This window comes from Chamaea fasciata, unplaced genomic scaffold, assembly GCF_029207755.1.
Source record: "Chamaea fasciata isolate MVZ Bird 193981 ecotype frontalis unplaced genomic scaffold, bChaFas1.0.hap1 SCAF_12, whole genome shotgun sequence".
NCBI lineage: Eukaryota > Metazoa > Chordata > Aves > Passeriformes > Sylviidae > Chamaea > Chamaea fasciata.
The window spans coordinates 19431415-19445460 of NW_027094097.1; the positions used below are offsets into that span (position 1 = coordinate 19431415).

Consider the following 14046-nt stretch of genomic DNA (forward strand, 5'->3'; position numbering starts at 1 on the left):
ACAAAGCATTTGTACTTCATGATTTTGTAAATCAAAAACCCCATTGCCAAAGGCTCCGTGCCTTTAAAGAAGGAATTGTGAGGATGAAGGTGACAGAAGTATAAACAAGATTTTTCTCTTCTGTTTTAGATGCTGAGACATCTGGGACTGCATCCTGAGGGGCCTCCGCTGCCCCCTGCGTTTGTCCTCTCCGTAGTCAACTACCCAGAGGAGCGCTTGGGCTCCGCAGAGCACGTGGAGCTCTTCACCATTGAGGCACCGGGAGGTGCTGCTATGGAAGATGATCTGGTGGGTGCTCCAGTGGTGCTGGCACTGAAGGTGCCAGGGCAGAGGGCAGGCTAGATGAGGGCATGGGGGACAGGTTGGATGGAGAAGGATCGTTGTGGAGAGGGAGTGAAGATGTGGTGGGGCCATGTGTCAGCAGGTCTCCTTTCTGTCAGGTATGGGAAAAAAGAGACAGCTCTGCTGGGGACAGAGCAGTTCTGTAAGACAAGTGGGAGGGAGATCACTTCGAACCAGCAACTCCCCTTGAGGAGACAGTCCTGAGTCTGAGAAGGGGGGTCCCAGGCAAAACAAACACCAATAAGGAAGACCAAGTCCATGGGCAGGTGGACTTATTTATTCGCTCTTCCATTGGTTAAAAAACTCCATTTTTGCTTTCCAGGATGGGGATGTCTCAGGGCTCACCTCTCTCTCCCTTTTCTCTCTCCCCTTAGGCCAAGGCCCGAGATGTGAAGGGAAGTTCTGCTGAAGGCCAACCAAAGACGGATAAAGAGGCCAGCAGAGACAGCTCTCTAAAGGACAACCAGGTCTCCACACAGAGAACAGAACATCTCCGGGATTCCTCCACAACCAGACCCAAAAGTACACTGAAAAGTGCCTCAATCCCCACAGAATTCCTCAGGTGAGCTGCACGGGGGGAGGTGATGCCTCTGCTTCTTGGCCCTCTTGCCAAACAAGGTCCATCGTCCCCAGCTCCACAGCGACCCTGTGCTAGTGCCTCCATGGGATGGCGAGCGCACCCTCCTTGTTTGATTTGCTCCTTAGCAATGTCTGAAGCCTCCTCTTTAATTGCCAGGCTGAAACGGTACAGGTGGATAGTGCCTGCCCACGGTGAGGTGGAACTGAAGGTCCACTTCTCCACCCAAAAGCCATGGAAGTTTGAGCAGACACTGAGGTTTGAGCTGGTGGGCACAAAGCGCCAGTACGAGCTGCCCTGCAGTGTCACCGGCCTGTACCCCAGCATCAGCCAGGACCCATGGTAAGGCTGGCCCCCGGCAGCCTCCCACGCTGCTGCCCCTGAACTCACAGCAGGGCTGCCCCTTGGGGCTTCTGGCCTGGGCACATCGTGCTGCCTGAGGTCGTCCAGCATCTCTTCCTTCCTGTGCTGGGAGCTGGGAAGGCAGGTGGTACCTCAGCCACCAGGAAGGGGTATGGTTTTCTGACTACATTTCCTATTTGGAGCATCTCATAGCTCCTCCTTCTCCGCTTTCTCTGCCCAGGCTGGTGTTTCCACAGTGGAGGAAGACCATGGAGGCAGATGAAATCATCTTCAAAGAATACGTTGAGAGCACAAAGCAATTCCACTTTGGACCGCTGCTGTGTGGGAAATCAAGAGAGTGGTATGTGCTCCCTGCTGGGCCTTGTACTTTCCTGGACACGCTTGGAGAGCCATGCTGTCCTGGTGGCACAATCCAGGGCAGTCCCGGCCAGAGTCCTGGGAGACACGGGTTTGCAGGGCCACGGGTGTGTGAACTTGAGCAGATAAGGGGCACGTGAGCCTTGGAGGAGCTGCTCTGCCTACCCAGTGGGTGCCTTGGTGGCTGCCTCGGTGGCCAGAGCCACATGCTGCTGCCAGTCCAAAGGTGACCTGGGGGCAACTCCTGTCCCCCTCTACATCCCAGTTCAGCCCTTAGGAAATGAACTTTCTGGTGGTTTTTGAAGTGCTTTGAGCTCTGCAGGTAGCCTGATTGAGCAATTATTCCGTGGACAGTTTTTCAAACCTTTCATTAATCTGTAATTATTAGTAAGATTTTATGGCTGACCTGCCAATGGGTGTCAGGGGGAACGTAGAGCAGGAATTACATCTTCCTGTAATGACATTGCATCCTCACTGCTGGATGAAGTCCACCTAAACACGTTGTCATTGAAGCTATTGCATATTTCTACTTTTACGGTCACTTCTTAAAAAATAATATTTAACATTAAATTCTTGTCTCCATGGGATCTCTGGAAGGCTAGGTCAATTTTGACAACCCAAGGAAATGAAATCGAAATAGTTTAAAATACAGACAATCTTTAGACAGGTTGATGGATGATCTGGGATTTCTGTTTGCCTCTTTAACCCTTTCACTCCAAAGTCATTTCCACACCTGAGAGAAGGGTTATTTTTTATCTTTTGGCATTCCTCTTGGGAATTGATGCTTTATATTTCTTTCTCAGACTTTGAGCTAACCCATGAAATCCAAAGCAGTTGCATGACTTCTATGAAAGAGATCAGCTAAACTCTTTTTCCAAAAGCTTTTCTTTATACCATGCAGGGAAAGAAAGAAGGGGAAAGAACCCATGCGCCTGGTCTCCTGTTATTTTTCTAGGCACCTTTGAATGTACATTGTATTAAAAACCCTTGAAGTGGCCTGAGCATCATCAGGCTTCTGGGGTGGAGGCACCGGGTACAGGGAAAGGCACCAAAGTAAGGCAAGGATGAGCACATGCTCATGCCCCTGACTGGGATCCATTTCCCTCACTTGTTTGTTAGAGCAGGATCTCCCAGCACCGCTTCCTTGGGTGCCCACGGTGCTTTCCTCCATGTGCGGCACAGGCAACAGTTTCCTCTGCAGCCTTTTCCCCTTTTGTGGACAGGTACAAGGCCCAGAACAGTCACAGCAACAAGGAGACTATAAACATCCTCAACAACTCCCCCATGGACGTAGAGGTCCAGTTCACCTTTGAGAAGGACATGAAATCAGATACATTCCTTTTGGACCCTCCCAGCATGACCCTGAGGCCAGCGGAGAAGCGGGTAGGTGAAGGGCAGGTAGAGCAGGCACCGCAGAAGTGCCCAGGGGCTGCTCCTCCTGCTCACACGCAGTGCTCTTTCTATTTCTTTCTGTGGGGCTGGGTGCAGGAGCTGACCATTTGGGCATACCCCAGTTCCCCTGGCTTCCTGGAAGACAGATTGATCTGCTGCATTGCGAAGAACCCGGAGCCAGTGGTCTTCAGCCTGTGCTGCCACGGGGTGCACGTGAAGCTGGACGTCAGCCCCCTGGAGCTGTCCTTTGACAAGCTCCGTCTGCACAGGTCAGTCATCCCACAAGCACTCCAAGACTGGTGACAAAGAGAAAACCTTTGACTCTGGTTTCCAGGGCATGGAGCTGCTCCAAGGGCCGTGGATGGAGCTGCATTCAGTGGTGAGGCTGGTGTGACCATCCAGCAGCTGATGCCAGGTGCCTTCCTGTCTCTGCAGGACTGACAGCAGGACCTTGGTCCTGAAAAACGACACCCTGCTGCCCATGGCCTGGCAGCTGCGTGGGCTGGATGACCTTGTTGAGGACTTCTCTGTGTCACAAGATAGAGGCATCATTGCTCCCCGCTCAGAATTTGAAGTGACACTGAATTTCAAGGCCAGGCAGATTGGCAGCATTAAAAAGATCCTGCGACTTGAGGTGAGAGGGACTGTGCCCTGCCTGGCAGAGCAGCCGTGCGCTCTTAGGGACAGAGTCAGGAAGAGCTGCACCTGACAGACACAAGGGTGCTGTGACCCCAAATTCTGCCTCTACACAGCGTTTGCCAGAACGTGCAGTGCATCCACATCCCCCCAGATAACCAGACGCTGCATCCTGAGCCTGTACCACAACCACCTTGTCCCTGTCAACGGCTGAAGGTTGTTGTTTGGTTGTACGGACTGCAGCGTGATCTCTACATTCCTCCTGGACTTTGTCTGAACCTTCTGCATAGTGCAACAAACTCTCCCCCTGGGATTTTGTTCCCCATGCTTTAGGGGCTGCATTTCCGAGAGAGTGCTAGGTGGTGGCAGAGGGTTGTCAATGGCACCTGCTCTGAGACACCTCACACTTCTTGTGGTTGTTCTTACATCCCTGTGCCTCTCAAGGATGCTTTAGCAGCATCATTCCCTGCTGTAGGAGTGCAGAGTTGGGCTGATAGGGTTTTTTACTGCAGCTGAATCCCACTGGGGCAGCCCATGAGGTGAACAGGTTAGCAAAGCTTGGGAGTCCACCGACGCTTGTGAAGCCTGGGAGGCCATAGGGGAAGCAGCCAGCAGAGACAAGGACTTAGAGGCTGTCTACCAAAAGAATGATCTGAACAGTGTTTGTTTCTTGCTGCCCCAGGTTTCAGACACAGAAAACATCCTGGGGATTGTTCAGGCTGAAAACATCAAAATCTCTGCAAAGGTCTATGATGTTTCTCTGAGGATCGACATGCCTGAAGGTCAGTGGACGCCTCCCAAACAAAGCAGTCCAGGTGCACTGCATTACCTTGGGGGGCGGGCGACCAAAGCGCATGGGATGGGATGGGATGGGATGGGATGGGATGGGATGGGATGGGATGGGATGGGATGGGATGGGATAGCATGCAAGGATGGCATGGATACATGAAGCACATACCCTGCAAGTGGTGTGGAATAATGCATTGTCAGGGCATTGACAGCCTTAAATTTCTCCCCTCTGAACTTTGAAGTGTGCAGCTTCACGTGCAGATTGGATTTGGGGGCTTTGAAACAACAGTGATGTGAACAGGCAGTTGGCAAATCCCACGGGCTCAGCACAGCATATAAAGTAATTTCCTTAGCTACTAATCCTGCAGATATTTTGAGTAAGAAGAGAAAGGGCAGACAAATAGCTGGAAAATACTGTCAAGAAGGGAAACTTGCTGGAAAGGGTTTTGTGTCAAGACCTCCACGTAGTTTGTGACCTGGCTTGTTCTGCAGCTGATAAATACCATTTCTGACCTGGCTCTGCGTGTTTTCTGCAGGTCCAGATGGAAGCTTGGAATTTGGAACCATTAATGTCCTGGATAAGGTGAAGAAAGTCCTGAGTCTAAAGAACAAAGGGGTATATGACATTGAGTACAGGTGAGTCCAGCTGCCTGGTAGTGAGCATTTCTTCAGATTCCCAGGCCTGCATTCTCCCTCTGTCAATGGCTGGAACCTGTTTTCATGCTGGCTACCTCATGGGAAATACAAAACCTGGACTCTCTAATCTCAGCTATTTTACTAGAGAATCCAGCCACAAACCAGCAATTCTTCACAGCTCAGCATGAACCCAAAGGAGAGCCCCAAAAATTTCAGCCACTGAAATGATGAGATGCATTGCTTTTCTTTGATGGTCACTTCCTTTCTCTTTCTGAGACTCTGTAAAGAAGTGAATGAAAAATTTTGGTGTCAAGGTTTCATGCCTTAACCTTGTGATTGTCTGCACTCTCTGTCAAGATCCAGGATTCTCTGAGCAGTGCTGAACTCTCCCTTTTTTTTGTTTTTTTCTGGTCCTATGCAAAGTCCTGGCCGTGCTGGTGGTGCCTGTACTTTTAACTGCAGAGATCTCCATTCCTTCCCTTTCTCCCCAGCTTCACGCTGAAGGGTGCAGGTGCCAGCATGCAAGACTTGGCATCCCACTTCAGCGTTGAGCCTCGGTCAGGCGTGCTGACTGCCTCCCAGCCTGGTGTGAATATTGAGATGCTCTTCCACCCCACAAGTGAAATCTTCCTCAAGAACAAACCCATCCTGTACTGCCAGGTGAGCTGCTTGGGCCAGGCTGTGTTACCACTCGACATTTTGGGAGTGTAAACGGGATAGGTGTCGAATGGAAGGAGTGCTTTAACTGGAGAATCCTCTCTCCTACGTACACAAACAAAGTCTTTCAAAACCATTTGGGAGGCTTCTTAAGTGGAGCTGAGCATCTGACTCTGGAGGCGGTGCTTAAACAGGGAGGGGTAAACTGCTGGAGGCCTGGGGTGGAGACTGGGGACTGGGGTAGAGGCTGGCCTCTTTGCTGTGTTTACCACCCCTTCCTGTGGACACAGGTGATAGACGGCAGCTCAGGGGAAGGAGGCCAGACTGTTGCCGAGATCCCACTGAGGGTGTCGGCGAGAGCTGTGTACAGCAAGTACAGCATTGAGCCCGCCTCACCCATCGACTTCGGTGCCATGCTCGAGGGCACCAAGAAGACCCAGACTGTCATTCTGGAGAACAAAGGCATGCTCAGCTTCGAATTCTACATCCACCAAGCACCCGAGGATGCATCTGCATGGGAAAGCCAAAGGTACGAGAAGCCCTGCACCACCTTTCCTGTCTGAGGAGGCACCAGCCCATGGCTGGTATGTGGCAGGCAGCCAGGAGACCTGGGCTGTCGTCCGTTTGCATCCCTGGCTTGGGGAGAGGGAGCAAAAAAACACCGCAGTGTCCCCAGGTGTAGTACAAAGCTGGTGATAGAGCTCCTGTCCAGCAATGGGTGCTGCACTCAGGGAGCCATCAGGAGCAGGAAGGCTTCCCTCCGTGTGGAGGAAGGCCAGCTTTGGCCTCAGAGAAAGGCAGGGGAGCTCAGCATGACAGATACCTCTGCTTTCTCCTCTCAGTTCAATGCAAGAGGAATCTGCTCCATCAGCTGCAGAGGAGTCCACGGAAAGGAAATCGAGCTCCTTGACACAGGTGGGTGACTCCTGCTCCCCAACAGTGCTGCTGCTGCAGAGGGATGTGAGAAGATGCTGCTGTGCCCTGGCTGGGGGCTCATGGCTATAGGGCGGGACATGGTCTACAGGATGGAACCCAGGATCTGCTCAATCCCACTGACACTCCTGTACTTTGGCTCTGACCTGGACTTGTGGGATCAACAGGGGGGAGCAGGTCCTGTGTTTGGTCGCTGCTAGCCAGCATATGTCTGTGAACACCACAGAAGCAAAAACACGCCTCAGTGAACTCCCAGTCCGCAGAGCTCAGCAAACATTGCTTTTTCTTCTTCCAAGTCATCTACCTTTCTCCTGTCCTTTCTCACAGCTATTTCTGCTCTCCTGTGTTACCTCTGGAGGCTGAAGGATCACAGCTACCACCTTCATTCTTTACACTCAAACTCCTTTCTCTCTGCTACTTGGGACAGGCTTGCAGCTCCTCTTGGCTGGTTGGTCTCAGCCTGGGGCTGCCCTTGGGCCATGGAGTCATCCTTCCCTGCCCTGGGACTGGGGTGCTTGGGCCCAGCTGGAGGCCAGGGCGGGACACACTCTTTGCTGGGGTGCTCAAGGCACAGCTGTTAGCCATCAGCCTCTCCTGGAACTTTTTCTGCAGGGTCCCCTCAGTCTTGGCATGTTCACGGTGTCCCCTTGCTCCGGCTCCATCAGTCCGTGGGGCCAGCAGAAGATCACAGTGGAATGCCTGGCAGGGCAGGAGGGGACGTGTGAGGAGCAGCTCTACATTGACATCACGGGCAGAGACCCCAGGGACAATCCCCTTGGCATTCCCTTTACCCTGACTGCCGAGTCCTGCCTCCCAGGTACGTACTGCCCACAGGTTCCCTTGGTCACACCTGCTGCTGATCAGCACCTAAACTTGCTGCTTGGGTAGAGAGGCACGCCAGCCCTGGTGTCCCACCTTAGAATCCTCAGAGGTTCCAGCCCTCTTCAAGTCCACCAGCGGACTCATCCTTCCCAGGCTGAGAGGGATGCATGGAAGGATAAAAGGAAAGCAGCGCTCTCTAAGACCGAGGTTGACTGAGCTCCATCCTCAAAGCCAGCTCCCCCACCCAAGGCTGGGTTTAGCAGTCACCCAGGGCAGAAAGGGTGACTGAGAGGAAAAGCCTCCTGAGAGGCCAGCAGGGTCCAGATAAATTCATCAGCGAGGCTTCTCCTCCATGCTCATCCCTCTGGTCTATCCACAGGACTCGTTGAGGATGTCCTGTCAATCTTTGAGAAGTACCCGATCTGCCGCAGCACTGACCTCAGCCGCAAGCTGCGGTCAGTGGAAGGCGTGGGCTTGTTCATCAGAGATGAGAACAAATTCATCTTCAACAAGGTTCTGGTTGCGCAAGAAGCTGAAGCTCATTTCAGTATCTACAATGCAAGCAGCCTGCCGTGTGATGTGGTGCTCTCCATCAGACCCCTGTGTGGAAAGGTAAGAACAGGAGGCCAAGGTGATGGTGTCCCTCTAAAGGCAGTGTGAGAGTCCGTTCTGTTCTCCAGATGCATTGCTTCCTGGGGCCCAGACTAGTCTAGCTCAGTGCAGGTCAAACTGCAGGGGAGAGCAGCAGAGCCAGGGAAGAGTTGTGTTGAGTTTTGCATGTCTCGGGCAAGGTTCTGGCTCACACCTCTGGGTCTTCGGTGGGAGAAGTGAATCCTTCTGAACCTCTCCTGGAAGCACACTCAGAGAGGGGCTGTTATGAACTGACATGCCAGGGCTCAAAGGAGGCATTTCCTCAGGCTCCCTGGCTTTTCCTTCACTTTGAAGGCCAGTTCCAGGTTATTTGCAGGGTTTTCCAAGCAGTGCCCACCTCCCATGTATGCTGGGGCAGCGGCCAGGGCTCAAAACACAGAATGCTTTAGCACAAGGTCAGCGTTCCCTGGGAGGGAGGGAGCCTGCCCAGGGAAACAGGGAGGAGGACACACTGCCTGGGGCTGTTCTCAGTAATGCATTTATGAATAAAACTGTGTCGTGTTGAAAGGTCTTTTCTCCTAACACTGCTCTCTGCGTTCCCCCAAGGATGAAAGCCCTAACAACAACGTTTTCAAGTTGCATCCGGTCAAGATGTCCATTCAGGGCTCATCCTGTGCTGTTGCTACGGTGACCTTCACCCCACCAGATGAGCAGACCTACGACTGCACTTTCAAGGCTTCCCTTGTCATCCCAGAAGGGTAACTGACTGTGAAATACTGGGGAAGGCTTCAGTGATAGCTCCCTCTCCACTGGGCAGGCACAGGCCTCCTGTTATGTTAGCTCTAATGCTTTCAGTAGCCATAGGCAGAGTACTTGGCATGAGATGATCTGGGAGGCAGTAACTGTTAGAGAAAGCCAAAAAATGAGACTGATGGTTTATCCTTTATGAGGAATTATGAAGACAGGGAAATATTAGGTAGCCAGCTGAAAGTTACTGAGATGTGCTGCAGCTGACTTGGGGATTTCCAGGGACAAAGGCTTAGATGAAGCAGTTCCTGTGCCAGCAGGTCAGCAGTCACAATTTCCTGTGTATCTGTAAAATTAAGTGCTCCTCTGATCACTGTGATTCCCTGGTATTCATTAAGCTATTTTATGTAAGGGACTGGAGCTGGTATGAAAGAGAAGCACAGTTCCTCTGCCCTGGGACCTGTGTACTGCAGCTTTGACCTGCCCTTCCTCAACCTTTTAGTGGCTGAATTGGAGCAAGAGAAGTCTAATTGCTAATATGCAATTGCTTTCTTACTCTGCTTGGAAATGATCTTTACTGATGGTGACAATGATTTATTTTTGCCTACTTGCTTTTGTACTGCTTTCATGCTGTGCTTTTGCTTGTTGCATGTGTCTCATCTCACTGCATCCAGGAGATTTGCCATGTCTCATCTGGTGCCTCATTATTTACCTCCTGGAGGGCACGATTCAATTAACTGAAATTATTTTGAATTGTTATTGTGGAGGGCGCTTTGGAACAGAGTCCTCTTGTGAATGGCCCTGAGTGGATTGGGAAGAGCCTGGTGGGGGCTGCGTTGTGTGGTTCAGGAGCATCAGGCAGGGAAAACACTGTGGGTGGCCCTTGCTGCCTCACTCGCCCAGTGAGAAATGGGTTAGTGCCAGCTGAAATTGTTTCTGTGCCTCTCCTGCAGCCCTGCGAACTTTAAACCTCAAATCCTGACCTTCACCATCAGCGGGAAGGGGCATGAGCCGCAGCTGACAGTCGTGAGCCCAAGTGCTTGCAGCAGGAGGGGAAATTCCGTGCTGTGCTTCAAGAGGCTCCGGCCGGGGGAGTCAGAGATGCTCCCCCTGGTCATCCAAAACAAGGGCATAATACCTGTCAAGGTGAGGACCTGCTCAAGGAATGGTCTGGTTTGGGAACAAGTGCTTGTGGCACAGGGGAAGGGTCCCAAAAAACACGGCAGACCTGGGAAGAGGTGTCAGAAATTCTTTTTAAGCAAGTGACTGACATGTGTTCTCCAAGAAGGGAGTTCTTGAAAATTGTGCCTCTAGCCTTTCTTCTTTAAGTTGAACACAGGAAAGGTGGTGCAGTATTTCCCCCCATCTCTCAGGTCACCTTTTGTTCTCATGGACATGGGGTGATTTTCCAGCTCCATTAGATTGTTTTTGATCCCAGCTTACTGCATTTTAAGTAAACTTAGTTGTGGCTTGATTACATTCTGCTCATTACTTTCTGTCCTGTTTGATTCTGTGTCAGGTCCATCCAAATGCCTCTGAGCGCTCTTTTTTCCCAGCTGGTTTGACTTAACTTTTGTGCTAAGTGCTGTTTGTAGTGGGAGAGGTGCTGGGTTCCCATGCGGGACCAGCAGCACTGCGGGGTCAGTCCCTGTGTTCCCACCCTGTGCTCACACCAGTGTCAATGTGCTCTGTGCTCCCTTTTCTCAGTTCATGTTACACCTGGAGGATGAGCACGGAGCGTTCCTCTTGAAAGGCAGGAGCTCCACACTTGAGAGATTCTACATTGAAGATGCGGAAGACGACTCTGCTGTACACGGTAAATTCATTAACCATGAAGTGTGATCCTGCACAGAGGGAAAACGTGTGCCCTGCTCTTGGCTTCTCTGAGCAGCAGCCAGATGTTAGACACAGTTTCTTTCCTTGGGCTCTCTGTCCCCCAAGCTTTTCTTGGGGACTTTCTCCTAGCAAGTTGTAAGAAGTTCTTTGGCTCCTCTAGACAAGGTGGGTTGAGTTGTGGGGGACTGTCACTACCTCAGTGGACCCTCTGAGGTATTTGCTGCTTGAGGGAAGGCACCAGCCTGAATGGACACAGCCCTTGAGCACACAGACAACCTGCAGAAGCCAAAAGCACTCTCTGGCTCCGCTTTCCACACGGCTGGAGCTGGCTGGAAGCAGATGGAATGCGGGCTGGGCATCAACCTGAGGTTAAGCTGCTTAAGCGGTGATGTGTCTGGAGGTGGCAGTCTTGCGAACACAGGAAGAGGGTCTGGAACCACTGGGGGTAGAACCCGTGCTTAGGAGGCAGCTGATTTCATCCTCTCATTCCTCAAACAGCCTATGGAAATATTTCCTCTGTACCGCCGTATCACTTAACTCTGATTTCCGTTGCTGTGCAGAGAGCAAGCCCCCAAAGCCTTTCCTGCTTCTGCATCCTGGGGAATCGACAGAGTTCGATGTCATTTTCAAACCCACCCTGGCTCAACGACTGGAAGGGAGGATTCGTGCCTTAGTGGGGGACAAATACTCTAACAAGACCCTAATAGAGCTGGTGGGTGAAGGCCACCAGGATGAATTCACCCTCGACGGACTGGAGGAAGATACACAGGAGCGGAATGCTGAGAGCATTCTGAAGAAAGACATCATTGATGGTAAGAGAGGAGAGGCTGCCAAGGTGGAGCAAGGAAGAGGGAAATGTCTGATCATGTGTGTCCTCTCTCTAGCCAGGCCTGGGCTGTCACCCACTGGACTTGGTGGCCTGTGGGCGTGGCAGCCATGCCTGCAGAGCAGTGTGTGCTGTGCTTCATGTGGCTGGCTTAGGGGTGTGTCAGGGTGTTTCCCTGAAAGTGGTGGGCTGGGGAGCCGCCTGGGAAACTCCCTTCCAGAGGGAGGAAGGCTTGGAGCAAGAAAGCATTGAACATACAGGTGTCTGTGCACGTGAAGGGGGGTGGATGGAGCTCCCTGCATGCTGAGGTTGCCTTGTTCTCCTCCTCAACAGCTGTCCGAGCGAATCACATCCAGTTTGGGGACTGTTCTGTTGGAGAGCCCTGCAACAGGACCTTCACCATCACCAACCACACCTGTACGAAGGTCATGCGCTTTGAGTGGGAGGCAAACGCACCATTCCAGTTCTCTCCCAAGGTGAGCGTGGACGGCTCTGCCTTTCCCCATTGCTCAAGCCCTGCCCTGGTGTTCCCAGGAGCTGGCAGGCAGTCCTCACGTACCAGTGTCAGCCCATTCCAGTGCCACGTAGGAGATGCCAAGATGCCAAGTCCCTGGCTTGGCAATGGCTGCCAGCCTTGCAGAAAAGGCTTCATGTTATGGGAGGTGGCACCTTCCGTTCATACTTTTGTCTATCAAACTTCACATAAATCCACTCCGACGCGCAGATTCCTGGCACAGCTGCTCACCACATCAGTCCCTTTTGCTGGCAGTCCTGCCCTTGGCAGTGCTTCCAGTTTGGTTTTGACTCCCTGATTCTCCCTAGGTGGGACATCTCCATCCTGGCTGTGCCAAGGACATCACAGTGACCTTGAAATCAGATGTCCCAGCCACCTTCAGGAGGCACCTTGTGAAATGTAAGGTGACCGAGATCAACTCTGAGCTGCCAGGAGGGGAGGTTCAGGACTGGGACAACAAAATGCGCATTGTCACGTGGAATCAAACCACCAGGAAAGACCCAGCAGCCAGGTGGCCTGAAAAAAGGAAGGTGAGAAGCAAAATGGCAAAAAAAGACAACCCAGCTTCTACAAAAAGAGCCACGGTAACCCCCATCACTGCTGGCTGAGCAGCTCCTGCTTCCTCTGGACGTTGGACAGCCGTGAGGTTCACCAGCAGTGCATTCTAGGGGAGAGGTGGATGCACAGTGACCGGACACACTCACGTGAGAGGGGGAGGCCTTTTGACAAGAGACCTTTAGCCAACACAAACTATGAGTCTGTGCCACAACAAGCACAAGGGTTGCAGCCCGTGTTGAATGGGAGACAATGTTTCATGATTTTATCCCCTTTTATGGTGTTTGAAATCTCTTCATCTGATTTGGTGCCTTTTCACCAACAAGGAGTTAAGTCTGCTGCACTCTGTCTCTTCTATGGAAGTGGAGAGAAGTATACTTCTCCTGCACGTGCTGGTGAACTCCAAGTTTTGTCTGCATGGATACCAGAGTTTTTAGTTGTGATCTCTGTATTGTGTGGGATATCTCAGCATGGAGTAGCCCAGGCACTGTATGACAGTATGGAGGAGTCTGGAGAAGGATCATCTCCAGATGCTCTTGCTTTTATTGTCATTATTGCCAAACACACTCGTCTTGGCTGAAGGTTCTTTCTGAGTTCCTGGACCATTTTAAGGCCTCTAAACCATCCTCTTTTCTATCAGAACATCTGCAGTTGGAGACTTTCCTAGTGAGATCTTTCCCATCCCAAAATGCCCATTGCCAGCTCCCTGCAGTGTGGTTGTTGCTCCACACGTGACATGTGGAGAGCACTTTCTCCTAAGACAAGAAGAAAAAGGTGCTTTCCAGAACTCTTCAGTCTTTGGGTTCTCCATCCACAAAGCTCCAGCAGGGGAACTTAACCCTAATTTTGAGACCTGCTGTATTTATAGGGGACCAGGAAAAAAGCCAGTCCCTCTACAAGGTTGATGTGCAGGCACTGGAACGCAGCTATAGTCTCTGTAGCAGTGCGTCCTTTTAGGAGTGCACTTAGAGCCTTTCTAAATCCCAGTCAGCCTCTCCGTAGAGAAACTGCTTGAGAAGTATTCAGGCAGCAATTCAAGCTCACATAACCACCCACGTTACCAGGCTAGCTCAGCAAGAGAGGCAGAAGGCTCCCAGCCCCAGATAAATTTCCAGCAAGTGTTTATTCCGTGTGCTGAAGGTGAATCAGAGGCCAGAAAGAGAGTGGCCATGTGGTTTTCCTCGGTTATGTAGGGTCTCATGTTCATGGGTGGTCCCGGGGACAGGGCAGAGGGCAAGTGACCGTAGGGAAGAGAGGAACAGGACACCAGGCCCCATAGCCAATGGGGAAATAGGAAGAGGGGATACCATGGGAGGAGTGATGGACTTGCAAAACCCCAAGAGAAGATTGCACAATGTTTGCAAGGAGCCACGGGGGAGAAGCCTTTTTTTACACCTGGGGTATTTTTAATCCTAGCTTTTCCAGGGCAGGGCAGTTGGAAATTCCTTTAATGGCACGAGGGACTCCACAAGT

The 14046-nt window shown here is 51.7% G+C and overlaps 1 protein-coding gene across 1 annotated transcript in view; it reads left to right on the plus strand.

The window, feature by feature from the left end:
* LOC136296080 (hydrocephalus-inducing protein-like) overlaps positions 1 to 14046 on the plus strand; it is a 71845-nt gene that overhangs the window by 54498 nt on the left and 3301 nt on the right. The window contains exons 45-64 of the mRNA XM_066194904.1: positions 130 to 288; positions 717 to 904; positions 1079 to 1261; positions 1503 to 1622; positions 2863 to 3022; positions 3128 to 3300; positions 3467 to 3665; positions 4350 to 4449; positions 4993 to 5092; positions 5584 to 5752; positions 6040 to 6278; positions 6592 to 6664; positions 7295 to 7499; positions 7884 to 8116; positions 8702 to 8853; positions 9796 to 9988; positions 10550 to 10658; positions 11239 to 11490; positions 11838 to 11980; positions 12327 to 12548. Coding sequence (XP_066051001.1) covers positions 130 to 288; positions 717 to 904; positions 1079 to 1261; positions 1503 to 1622; positions 2863 to 3022; positions 3128 to 3300; positions 3467 to 3665; positions 4350 to 4449; positions 4993 to 5092; positions 5584 to 5752; positions 6040 to 6278; positions 6592 to 6664; positions 7295 to 7499; positions 7884 to 8116; positions 8702 to 8853; positions 9796 to 9988; positions 10550 to 10658; positions 11239 to 11490; positions 11838 to 11980; positions 12327 to 12548 — 3372 coding nt within the window. The remainder of the gene's footprint in view (positions 1 to 129; positions 289 to 716; positions 905 to 1078; positions 1262 to 1502; positions 1623 to 2862; positions 3023 to 3127; positions 3301 to 3466; positions 3666 to 4349; positions 4450 to 4992; positions 5093 to 5583; positions 5753 to 6039; positions 6279 to 6591; positions 6665 to 7294; positions 7500 to 7883; positions 8117 to 8701; positions 8854 to 9795; positions 9989 to 10549; positions 10659 to 11238; positions 11491 to 11837; positions 11981 to 12326; positions 12549 to 14046) is intronic.